Source organism: Anarhichas minor, unplaced genomic scaffold (assembly GCF_050575085.1).
Source record: "Anarhichas minor isolate MPS153535 unplaced genomic scaffold, ASM5057508v1 ptg000067l, whole genome shotgun sequence".
Classification (NCBI taxonomy): domain Eukaryota; kingdom Metazoa; phylum Chordata; class Actinopteri; order Perciformes; family Anarhichadidae; genus Anarhichas; species Anarhichas minor.
Window position 1 is genome coordinate 3,529,239 of NW_027466513.1, and position 13,526 is coordinate 3,542,764.

The window sequence follows — 13,526 nt, forward strand, 5'->3', positions numbered from 1 at the left end:
AACCTCAGATTTAATTTCCACAGAAGAGAGGAAACGAGAAAGTGAGTATCACCGTGGTAACTGGGCCACAGACTGTATTCAAGACTCAGAGAGAGAACACCAATGAACGGCCGACATTTTGTCTTCTCAAGCTGTGTGACTTTAGACACTCCTACGCTGTTTCTCCAATGCATGTATGCTTTAGGGCGGGGCAACCTCGTGATTGACAGGTCGCTGCCGCCACCAGAGGCGTATACGGCGTCTCTACGTCACTCCTCCACCTTCCAAATATGGTGACTTCCTGTTCACTGGTTGCGAAAAAGCAATTCAAGAAGTCGAAGGCTAAATCTACGAACTCGAGGATTCAAAACATCAGTCCACAAACCAACGGGTCACGATGACTACGTCTACTTCTTATAAACAGTCTGTGAGTGAAACATGTTGAGCAACGTTACAGAAATAAATGAAATAACTAAAACATGACGTGCATTGAGAACCGCTCCAGTTTTTAAAAAAGGAGCATTTCTCCTTTAATGTCACATCATCATTATTAGTGGAGGCGAGATACTCACAAAGAAGATGAGGTTGAAGAGGAACAGGAAGTACTTGGTCGCTGTCAGGCAGCCTTTCCCCATGATGCTGGATCTGTAAACATGCAACAGTCGCAATATTATTTATATATATATATATATATATATATATATATATATATATATATAGACAATATAATTAATATAAACAGAGCAGGTGAAGTTATTCTGTATGGGAGCAGAGCGGGATTGTGTATCGGGATTTGCTTTGGAGAAAGAGCGTGATGTGAACAAGTGGTGACAGATGCTTATGGAAGCACAGACCTCCGAGGTTAAGCTGCCCGGGCTGATCATGATCAGGGACTGTGGGGGGGGGGGGCTCAAATCCTCCCGGATTACACCCGCAAAAACCAGTACAATCACAACATCAATCTGTGAGCACAGGAGGAGGAGGAGGAGAGGTCATTCCCTCTGTGACCTGCAGTCCTCTTTGAGCGACTGAATCTGTGTCTTAGCTCTAGATCCATACGCATTTATATGAAATCAATATATCAACATCAGGGCAGATGAGAGTATTTACACTCACCAAACTGCAGATTAATGTTTCTTGAAGATTCAAGACGTTGATTTGACATCCAAGTATTTTTTTTTTTTTTTTTATACGTCTGCAGATTAGAAGCGACATAAATACTCTCCTCACAATCTCTTCAGCAGAATAAAACCTAAATAACACAAACAAGAACATGATGGTCGTCCGCTCATTGTGAGAAAAGCAGACCTACTTTAGGAATCTTTTCACAGGCCGAGACAATATTTCTGACGGACTACTTCTGTTTCTTACATTATGAGGGAAACGCAGCGCCTTTAAGAATCATATCTGCTGAGATCTTGTAGTTATTTGATGCATTATGTACACCTTGTTAGACTGTGCCTTGATGTTGACTTCTTGTTTCCACCTTTTGATTTGTAGAAATATAAAAACAAAAAAACCAGAAGAACAAAACGGTAAAAATACTAATTTTCTTTATGATAAATATTTACTCTAAATAATTAATTTGACGGACAGAATTTAGTAATACAACATAAATTTATAACAATATAATTGCATCCCTGTTGGCAAATGTGTTTTGAAAGGCTTAAACACCAAACAATATGGATTAAAGCAGAATATTTCGTTAGATATGAACATCTGTATAACAAATGTTCACTTTACAACGATCTGGAGTTATTTGGATCACACAAGTCGGAAACGAGCCACCACTGGAATGTAATTCTACAAACAGTATAATATTAATAATATTAGTGTAGCATGATCTTCATCTGCAACTGTGCGGAAATACCGTGTTTAAACAGACTCTGTTTAGAATTTGAATGTAAACATTATCAATGGAGATTGGAAGTTTCCAACTATTGGGTAGAGCCCTAAAATCAAGAAACAACGATATTGAAAGATCGCCCGGCCGCTCCCATTTATAATATGGTTTCTCTGCATCATCACTGCTGTCAAAAGGCATTCTGATGTTCGACGTACGTCTCTTTCTATCTGGTTAGTACATTGAGAACCATAAAACCAGATGTGATCATATACTTGGCCAAGTAAAGCAGATTGTGATTTATACGTCACTCTCACAGCCATGCGTCACCTCGTCTCCCATCACAGGAAGTAATGTGGGAAACAGATTCATGTAAATGAATTGTTCCGACTGCATTTTAAAGTTAAACTCCTATCAGTCTTTGTTTGTAGAAGATTTTTAATTGTGTGTCTGATTGTTTTAGTTCCACCAATAACTAATACATTGGATTATTATTATCATCATCGCTGAGTTCATGCTCTTGTATTTTTGTTCACAGAAATAATGCAAAGTGGAAGTTAAAAAATTGCATCCATCTGGTGTTCACCACCAGCTGGTCCGTTGACCTTTCCCCGTCTGTGTGGTGGCCGATATTTACAGAAAATCCCCGCCTGACATGAATGCAGCATCACTCTCTCTGGTTTTTCCACCTTGTCTTCAGTACATTAATGGCCTCTTACTGTCCAATAAATCTATGAAAATCTGGGTGAAATATGGCAGCCCGACTCAATGTTTCCTCCTGGCAGTGAAGCCCTGTAGCGTGAGCACAGAGCCCGTGTAGCCGACCCATATTCCCATCACTGTAAATGGGTTACTGTTACATGGCTGCCTCTGTGCCAGTTTAGGGGGGGGGGGGGGGGACCTGCAGGGATGACAGAGTGAAGAGAATATGCAATGGGAAAGACATTTTGGCAAATAGTCGCAGCGAAGCCAGGTGGAAGGCATTATAGACTATAAACAGAGCAGAGCTGTAACAAAGACCAGGTCAGCATCTGATACACAGGACGGGTTTGAAAGTGCTGTGTGAGAACACCCTAAATAACTTGTAGGTCTGTTTTTATACCTAAAACTTGGGGGGAAATTCCTGAGCAAAGATGTTACTACAGAAAAAGTATTAAAAACCCAAAAGACGCATTTATCAAAAAGTGAAGGATAAGGACGGCAATATTCTGTATTTTTCTTTTTGCCAAATAATCCCATAAAAAAAAGACAAAAACTAACAAAAGCAAAGTCTAAATCATCCGAATGTTTTGCAAATCCCCAAAAGAAAATGCGAATAAAAGCTCGATTCCAACCACTATCGTTACGCAAATATTAAAGGTTGGTTAATCGAGATGAGCACTGTGGGGGGGGGGGGGGGGGGGCACTAATTCTCCTGTTGGAAAACCATTATACCGATGCAGAAGAAGACGTGACGAGCGCCAGTCGAACCTTCAACCATTAATCTGTTTCCACTTCACTTTATCAATACATGAACTGTTCCCACCTCAGCCAAGCGTAGAAACTATTTTCGCAATAATTTAAGGTTTTCTTAAAGTTTTTAGTATTTAATTACGAATATAATTCTAGCCCAGCGAGTCACCATTTTAAATGAGTGTTAGCATGTTCTTGGCTAGCTAGTGTGTTAGCTGTTAGCTCGCCTGCTAAAGTAGTTCACTATTGTCATTTTATTGGATTTCTTGACTTAACCTTTAAATCACTGGAACTTTAAGGTTTCCCCAGAGGTCTAACTTCTGGAGGTTGTGAACATGATGAATGTTTTTATGCACTTCTGGTAAGTTCCTGAAACAAAGGCTTTGTTAAATTTAGAAGTGCCACGGAGCCACAGCTGCTGAATGAATAGAAACATGGCTGCTTCAGGAATGAACACATGATCTTTCAATTCATTTATCAGCCTAAAAGTTGTTGAATATGGCAAGTTTTGTGTCATAAGTCTGAGTTGTACGTTTGTATCTTTATGCAGGTTTCTGTTGGAGAGAAAATGCAGTCGAGCCGGCGGTCCATTCCAACATGATGAGGTCTGCCTAAAACATCTTTGTGCAGCTGCAGATATGAAATTATCAGATAATCCGCCAAAAATAAACATGAAGCAACTTTCAGTTTCATTTGTTCTGACCTGTTTTCATATCAGCTGCTTCTGCTTCATGTTAGGCATGGACTCAGCCTCCCAGTGTTGGAGGAAACTCTTTTCTTGGCAAACATCTTCACATCTTTTTGTTTACAGTGACTTTATAATCCATGGCAGCAATTCAAACCACAACAACTTTAGTTTGCCAACAAAGAAAATGTGTGAATACAACAAAACTACATATACAGATGCATCGCAAAATAATCTAAAAAAAAATGTTAAAACTTTAAATGACAACAAATGCTCCACTAAAGTCTATTCTGTCACGTTTACCGTGAAAATAATCTAACTGTTAATATCTATTGTCTAGTTTAGTATATAATATAAATTTTAATTTGTCCAGGTTGGCAAATAAAAAAAAAAATAAATAAAAAATTCTGACCAACAGTCCAAAATCCAAAAGTATTGTCATATCAGACAAATAAAACCGGCAAATATTCATATTTGAGAAGCTGGAAACAATGAATTTTCAGTATTTTTGCTTAAAAAAAAAAAAAAAAAAGGGGACAAATGATACATTTATTATCAAAAAAGATCAGAATAAAATCTCTTAAATCTATGAAGACAACTGATTCAAATTGAGAAAATAGTTGGCAGATTAATCGATAAAGAATATAATCGTTTGTTGCAGCGCTACTGTAATGTGTGAGGGGTCTGAACTTGTGCATAATGCTGTTATTGAAACATTTCCAGCTCATTCTGGTGATAATTTGACAGTTTGGGATGAAAACGAAGCTGTTTCTCGTCATTAATGACATGATTTTCATCTGACAGAGACAACACTGAAGGCGTCGGTTGAACATCTCGTCTACGTTGCTTACACACTCTCTTACACATGCAGAAATGTGCAACAACAACAACAACAATAAACTCTTTTGTTGTCTTCCCTCGCTGTTCTTTTCAGCAGAATCTATTTGTAGCCTGAAATTTAAATGTCATATTAAGATACCAGAGATGAACAAAGGAGGCGTTTATCCGACACTCGTGTCCATCATTTAAAGCTTAATGTTGATCAACTTCTTCCTCACACAGACGTTTTCTCTGTTAAACAAAGAGTTACATTGGAATTAGCTTAGCTTAGCATGAAGACTGGAAGCAAGGGGAAACAGATAGCCATGCTCCATCCAAAGTTAAACAAATACACAAACCAACATCTTTAGAGCTCAGTGATTATCACGATAATATTCAGACAAACAAAAATATTAAAAACGACGAGTCGTGGTTCTCGGGGGAGTCACAGAATGCGCAGAAACCGTGTTTTGGAGGAACAACGACCGTTTCATGTCATCATCATACCAGTTCCACCAAGACCAGTGTTGAGAGCAGCAAGAACAAAATCCCTCACTGGCTTCCCACCCACGAAGACAACCAACTGGACTATCACACACTTTACTGCTGCACCACACGTGTGACTCATAGTAAATATATCAAAGAGGTTCAAAGCAGAGGTGTCGCAATATATCGGTATTGACAATAACCGTGAAATTTAAAATTGAAATCATATCAATAATGAATAGTAGAGTCTCTTAAAATCAAACGCCATTAGCGTCAGATTTTCATCTTTCCGATGGTCCTTGAACACATCATGTGTGACAACGCTTCCATCAGAAAAAGATACGAAGCTTAAAAAATATTTTTCTACATGTCTCATTTAAAGTCTCGCACCAAATAAACCTTTTGCTTTAACCAGATCCTGTAAGAAACATATAGTTTTCCATTTTTTCTGTTATCTCTACTTCTAGCCACTTCTATATATATTTTTTATATTGCATTAAAAATCAAAGTCACAGAATAAAATGTGACAGGAGCAATAAAGCTGCTTTGGGTTTGGAGGGCTAAGCCCAATATTCAGTCTCTTTTTGCTCCGTTTTTGGTCTCCACCAACTCCTGAGCTTAAAGACTGTAATCAGTCAAGTTAAAACATTCGCCTACCAACACATCTAAAGCTCACCGAGTGACTTTTTAATCTGTACACAAACAAATGTAAAAACAGCGATATGTTGGTATCACAAGAGGTTACGTAGAAATTTGGGGATTTCTGGGCATTCAGAGTGAAAAACATTAAAGTTGTGAGCCAGAAAAACCAAAACAAGGAGCTGAAAGACACTTAAATGCTGCATAGAGCTGCACACTAATAATCATCTGTAAACATCTTTCACTTTATATACGATCCAACTATAAACTAAGGTTCTTCACATATCTGGAGAACCGCTTGTCCGATCCACTTCACACTTGGCGGATGTTTTGTTGGGGACCTCATGGAGTGCTTGTTCCAAATTCGGTGTAATGTGGACATTTGAGACGTTCAATATCAATAAACAAGCAAACAGCGCTCTGTGCAGCATTAGATGTAAAAAGCTTTAACGTTAGAAATAATGTATTAAAATAACTTGTTATATTTGACCAATGTCAATAATGTTTTCAGCAGATTCTATACTTGATTAATCAATTTATTGTTTAGTTTATATGATGTCAGAAAAAAGCTAAATAAAACATTCTCTAAGCTCAATTTATGTTTTTAAATATCTTGTTTTGTCCAAACCCTAAAAAAATATTCATTTTACAATCAGATGACAAAAGTAAAGATGCAAATCATCGAATTTGAGAAGTGAATGTTTGGATTTCTTTCTTGAAAAATTACAAAAAAACAAAGTTTCAGATTAATTGTTGCAGCTGTATTTCACAGGAAATGTTATAAATGTATAAACGGCCCGTCCACATCCTCTCCCTCACAGTCTCACTCTGACTAGACTCCACAACAATGGCAGCTTTCACACACAATGTTCTCGCCGGTAACAAAAGGAGAAACTCGACACACGGCTCGGCTGCTCCGGCTTTACGTTTCATCTGCACAATAAAAGAAGAAAAAAGAAACAGCAGACGCCCATTTTTCTCTCAGCGTGAGACTTTGTTGTTCAGAGACACCGAACACCGACGTAAAGACGTTCTACACCTCAAGCTGACAACAACACGTGAAGACAAAAATACAACCGACATGGACGACTGCAAAATAAATCCACAAACGTTACAACTTTAAATGACGACAAATACTCAATTTAAAAAGCTTCATCTGCTCGTTTTAGACTTGAAATAAACGAGATATATAAATACTGATTCATCAGCTATTATCTTAATTGATCATTTGGTGTGTAACAAAGAGGGAGAGGAGAGAGGAGAGGAAGATGCACATTGTAAGAATTCAGGCCAGACTCTGATCCAGAAATCTCCACTTCAGCAACTCTTACACACCAAACTGTACTTCCAATAAGTCAACAAAATGAAACAATAATTTTGAATTTCTGTTCTGGAAATGTATGCAAATGAGCACATATTTAATAAGATAATGCCTAATTTGCACGTTTAAACATACATTTCTCCAAAAATGTGTAACACAAAAAATAACTGCCCTAATAAAAGTAATCAACTTGTTATCTGATAGTTTTTTTTTTTTTTTTTACCTGCAGTGTCCCCCTTTAATCTGACAGAGCAGCAGCTCCCCTCCACCATAATTAATTCATCACATGACCACTCAGCGGTGGAGAAACCAGTTTGCCCCCCCCCCGCCCCCCCCGCCTGAAGTCTTCTTTATTCACAGTCAACTGAAAGGAGCAAGCAGGTTTCCATGGCGACTCTGCAGTGGGGGGGGGGGGGGGGGGCCTCACTTCCACAACGTGGAGCGTGTAAACAGAAAATCTCTGCTTTGTTTCTACAACATCTACGACTACTGAGCCGGAACAAGTCTCCGTTTTTCCTGTTGCACTCAAACTCATCACTAGGATCAGTAAAGCACTCGTCTCCTGACTAAGCTGCGTCTGTTTCACTTCTTTCAGTTTAGATCATTCTGTGGATTAGTTTCTGTAATAATCGATCCAGAAAATGTCAGAAAATAGTGGAGAACATAAAAAGCGCATTAAATATTTCCACAGAGTCCCAAGTTGGCACATTCAAATGACACAAAATCTTCTGACTATCACAAAAGAAAAACAGAAACTAAAATTGTGAAACTGAACATTTCCTTTGAATGAACCAAAATCCTGTATATTGTTGATCCTATCATTAATAAAGCGAGTACGAGTGATCAACGGTGCGGGCACATTTTTCTTTTTGTCAATAAAACCTCATGTTAGTCCGTCTCTGGCTCCTAAACTCAACGCCCATTGTTCCTACTGAAGAAAAATATATTGATTCATGTTTATATATTATTTAAAAAGGCTCAGAAATGTCCTAAAACAGCTGGTCATTGTAGTATCCATTAAACAAAAAGGTGGGGAATTTGTTGGGGGACTATTTTCAGCGGCAGCTTAATCCACATTTGGTGGATGAGTATAGTGAGTATTTGTGGCAGTAGGGCGGTGTGTGTTGGATTTAGTCAAAACAAACTACAGAGTAAGACAATATTGATATCTTGGAGTAGTGCATCTATTCTCAAAAACAATGTATTGTTTTTTACTCCGTTTTGAAGCCTCAAGTTCAACATTTTGACCGTCGCCATCTTGTTTTCAGCCGTCGCTATCTTGTTCCACTGCAACCAGAAGTGACACAAGAGGGTGGAGTCAAGTACAAATAAGGTAGCCCCGCCCTAAAGCATGCCCTGTGTTATGGTCTATTTGACTCTAAATGGACCATAAGTTACTAAATAAACATCATGCTGTATTGACCACCATGTTGAATTTGTTTTGTGTGTGTTGGAGGAATGTGAGCAGCTCGAGTGACTTGAACCGTATTAAACCCCATAATCACCCTTCAGGGTATTCCACTAAACAGGGTAAACAGGTTATGAGCTCACTGTGGGTGATGTCTCCGACTTCAGAAGACATGCGGCGCTCACTTTAGTGAGACTCATTGGACATAAAGAGCTGTGTTTTCCTACATTTAACATAAAAAAACAAAACAGGCGCGGCGTCTGGTGAAACTCATCGAGTCAAAGATCTCAGAATGAAGATAAACCAGTTCCTGTAAAACATTCCTGTCAGACTAACAGCTGCCAGCGGGATCCCCCTCAACTCAACAAGACGCACTGTCCTGCTCCCCGATGTATGGAAAGGTAATTAAGGTCCCGCTGCTGTGGAGCTCCACACCTGATTTACAGCCAGGAAAAGGATCCAGTGATGGATGGGGGGGGGGGGGGGGGGGGATATCGATGATCGTGCCACCATGCACAACACTGACCCACATCACCATTTGTAACACAGACCAGCCTCACAGCAGTCGATAACCCTGCAGAAGAAGAGCTGGCTGTTTGACAGTCGTCAGTCAGGCAGAAACAAACTGTCTATTAAGGATTGATTAAAAAGGTTTACGTCATTTCTAACAGCTGTTCCTGCTTCTCCAATGAGAGGATTTATTATTTATTTTTCGTCCCCGTTAGCCTCTACAAAGTGGTCACTAGTTTTGCTGGTGGCCATGTCGTATCTCGCAATGTTAACAAAAGGTAAAACAGAAAGTGTGTATCCGCCCCTTGATTCGGAGCGGCTCCAAACTGTAATGGGTTCTTCTGTTGCCCATGCTACACAGTTCCAGACAAATGACCTTCTCTGTGGAATCATTCACACGGCATGAATAGCAAAAGGTAAAACAAGCAAACATGAAGATTAGAAGATAAATGAAATGACTCCATATACGACACAACAACCAGGACTACACCTCCTCACGTCTGTCCAAAATGTCACCTCATCATTCTATCCTTTTACATATTTGTGTGAAATTGTCATAATTCTTGAGTTGTGGCCAAACAAGTGTTTTGTGAGGTCACAGTGACCTTTGACCACCAAATCTAAATCAGTTCAACCTCGAGTGCAAGAGGACGTTTGTGCCAAATTTTAAGAAATTCGCTCAATGCGTTTCCTGAGATACGGCGATCACGAGAACGAGACGGACGGAGAACCCAAAATCGCATTGCCTCTTTAGCCACGGCACGGACAACAACGGGAGAAAATAAAAACAACAGAACGGTTCCAAAACAGCAAAAACTAAAACATCTACGTGGGATTCATCGTTTGTTGTTGAAGTAACTTTTTAAATTAAAAAGAATTTACATATTTTAGGATTTCTTTCTTGCTTAGATTTTTGTCATGACTTTTAGTGGTCTGAATGAGACGAACACTTTTGTAGCCGAACGTTAGTTAGCTCGTAACTCAGTGTGCAGGAATCAGAAACGTTCGTCTCATGTCGAGGGAACCAGCGCGATGCTAACTTCCCGTTGGCCTACAATACGTCATCACTGCAGCGCTCTGAACGCGGCCGATGTTTATAGCTTTTGCAGCTCAAACAAAGACACAGACCAATCACGTTGTGTGGAATGTACATATTCAAAAAACAGCTAACTTTAATACACCTCTCAACCTTGACAAAGACAGCTTAGGCCAGGTCCACTCCTTCTGTTCACGCCTTTCACAACAAACGCCCTAAACATGGAACTAAGATTCATTAAAAGCATTCCACCGGAAGGAAACTCAATGAAGTGACGTACAGCAGCTTCCGGCTACGCAACAGTTTACCCCAGACAGACGTTGATCTGGGTCGTTAGGATCCTGGTAGCTGGTCCTCTGCCTGCGTTAATCTGCTCCGACCTTTGAATGAAAATGTGTCGCAACCGTCGCAAATTGGCACCGCTGCTAATATGAATGCTTTTGATTCAGGAAGAAACAAATGTCTCACTGATCAGATGAGAAAATGGGAATTTTGCGGTTTAATTTTAAAAGGACTTGTTGGAAAATCAGATAGTTCATCGGCCAAGTAAGACATTAATTAAGACATTTTAAGTTGTCACTTTGGCCTCCGGGGAATTGAGTTGTGCATTTGTCACTAATAGATCTAAGAATATAATAATATCATTGTTAGTTGTAGCTTCACCTCAGTTAAACCCAAAACAGCCTGAAAGCCCTGCAGTCAGCTTTCATTTGTTCTGCACATGTTCTTCCGTTTCATTTGATTGTTTAAACATGTTTCTAGCTTTTTAACTGCAGTTCTGAGTTTTTTAACAAAGTTTAGAGGGTTTCACTGACATCCCACCACGGTTTCAATCAGTCGTTCCCACAACAGGAACCACAACCATGTCTGCTCCTCAACATTATGTTTTTCTTTCCAGACTTTACTGTCTTTTCTAGTGAAATTTGGGATTGTTTTACCTCTTTGTAAACTCTAAAATTAAAATAAAGGAAAAGAATATACTGTGGTTGAACTGGTAACAACCATGAGACACATGCAACCAGAAACAAGCAGATACTGGTTATGTTGTAAGCACACAAAAAAATTGTTGGTTACCCAAAACTACATAAGATCAATAAATCATTTGAACCTTTGGTCAAATAATGTCTTAAGATATTGGATTACTGTCTATCAGCTAGAAAGAACTGATACCGATCAAACAGTTCTGTTTAAAAAAGGTACAAAATCCAGTTGGGGTCAAAGTCTGCCAGAGTTAATCAACTTTAGATTCAGTTTCTGTTTGCACCAAACTACAGGCTAAAAACAGGCGTTAAAGCCTGAGCTGAGTAGTGTTTGACCTACAAAACTTTAAATAAGTCAGAACATTTCTGACCAATAACATGTGTGTTTGTGTATTTTCCGACAACAACTTGAACAGATTGACTTGATACTAAAAAGCAGCATACTTTAATAAACAGTTGGTTTCAGTCCAATTTAAACTTTAAACTCGTGTGTGCGTCTCAAAAGTAACAAGTGGTCTGATAGAGAAAAGCTCCTCATTCTGTCAAATCCATAAATCATGCTCACAGGCGCCACATCATCAGTCCTGCTCCCCAAAATAAAGTCAGCAAACAGCTTCCCACTGTGGCCCGTTCATCCCCACAAAACCACCGATTAATCAACAGCCAGAGGATCGATCCGAAAGACGATCACACGAGCAGCCACGCACGCCTCGTGTTCTCACTCACACACACACACACACACACACAAACACACGCATGAATTAAGAGAAGCACCTTCCGTTCACAAAAAAATAACAAGTCGCGGATGTTGGTTTACTTACGTTGGTTTTTTTGCGTTAAACTGCGGAGAGAAGTGGAGAGCAGTGCGGGTCTTCTGCGGGTCTTCTGCGGGTCCTGTGCGCGCTGTGAGCGGACTGAGTGACCTCCGGCTCGACACAACAAAGCAGCAGCAGTGAAGTCTGCAAACTGAAGCAGGAGACGGACAGGCAGCCGGAGAGTCTCCTCTGGTCCCCACCATGTGGCAGCTATGGGAATTAAGAGTCACAACAATGCCCTCCTTTAACCCCCAAATCCCCGCAGAGCCCGCAGCCGCATCACTCAACAGAGGATTAAAACAAACAGGCTACTCTATGTTTTGGTCTAGGATATGTGTGTTTATGTTGGGACAGCATTCCAAGAAAATCTTTGTTTAATTTGACCATAGGCCTATGTGTACTTGTACATTTGTTCTGTTTAAAAATGGATAAAGGTGGAAAAACTAATAAACAGCAGTGCATGTAGTGGAGTTATCCACAGACAACTTTCATTTATTTTTTTTCATAATTTCATCTATATTGTAATACATTTATGATAGAAATACAGTAAAGAGTATATATAGTAAGATATTCCATGATATACACTTAACTACAATGTTAGCCTACTGTTGTACTTTTGTTACGTCACTTTCTACTTCTCTTTATCTCAAAAGGGAAATATTGTATATTTTTACTCCACATTTATCTGACAGCTTTAGTTACTTTACTATATTAAGATTTTTGCAAACAAAACATGTTTATAAAATATGTTTTGTTACAAATTAAACAGTTTATACGAGTAAAGCTGAAATGATTAGTGGATTGACAGAAAATAAATGGCTGAAGTTTATTTCTTTTAAGTCCATTTTTATGTAGAAACACGTGATGGTCAGACTCGATGCTTTACTTTTGTTAATGTTTTAGTAATGTTGACGTTTGGACTGTTGGTCGGACAAAACAAACGTTTTGATAGTGGCACGTTGGACTCCGGGTAATTGTGACGCAAGTTTCACCATCATTACAAACCAAACAATGGAGAAGAGGATCTGCATATTGAGCCAGAATGAAAATCAGTTAAGTTAAAAATCAGCTCAAACTACAGTAAAATCCTGCTTTTACATTAATGGACTAGTAATGATCGAATGGACTATAACAGTTCAAGTACACTTCTGATTTTACTGAAGTATATTTTCAATTCTGGACTTTCATTCTTAGTGAGGCTGTAGACTAGTCTAATAAATTATTTTTCAAAGTCCACTTTGCTAGGAATAAGGTACAGTTGGGAAATAACCTTTTTTCTTTAAAGTTATTGGTCTAAAAGTAGTTACATTTTATAAATTAAAAATATTTATACTAAAGACAAGCCAATTTGTTTTTAAACCATAAAAACCCTTAATATTTGAAGAAAAGTATATATAATTTTATTTTAAAAAGTGTGCCAATATCTTCTGTTCAGCAGATTAGAGGCCGGTGCTGCAGCTCCTTCAGTGTGTGTGAGGAGGAGGCGGGTGATGAAGTCAGGGTGAAGAAAACAATGCTCCTTCACACACACACACACATTGAGTCAGTGCTGC

At 39.0% G+C, this 13,526-nt stretch overlaps 1 protein-coding gene across 1 annotated transcript in view; it reads right to left on the reverse strand.

Moving 5' to 3' along the window:
- The window catches only part of LOC142934276 (CD82 antigen-like), a 26,512-nt gene extending 14,326 nt beyond the window's left edge, over positions 1–12,186 (reverse strand). The window contains exons 1-2 of the mRNA XM_076078790.1: positions 11,980–12,186; positions 552–624 (exon numbers count right to left, since the gene is read on the reverse strand). Of these exons, the coding sequence (XP_075934905.1) occupies positions 552–624; positions 11,980–12,176 (270 nt within the window). The 5' untranslated portion in view covers positions 12,177–12,186. The remainder of the gene's footprint in view (positions 1–551; positions 625–11,979) is intronic.
- Between the last annotated feature and the right edge of the window lie 1,340 nt (positions 12,187–13,526).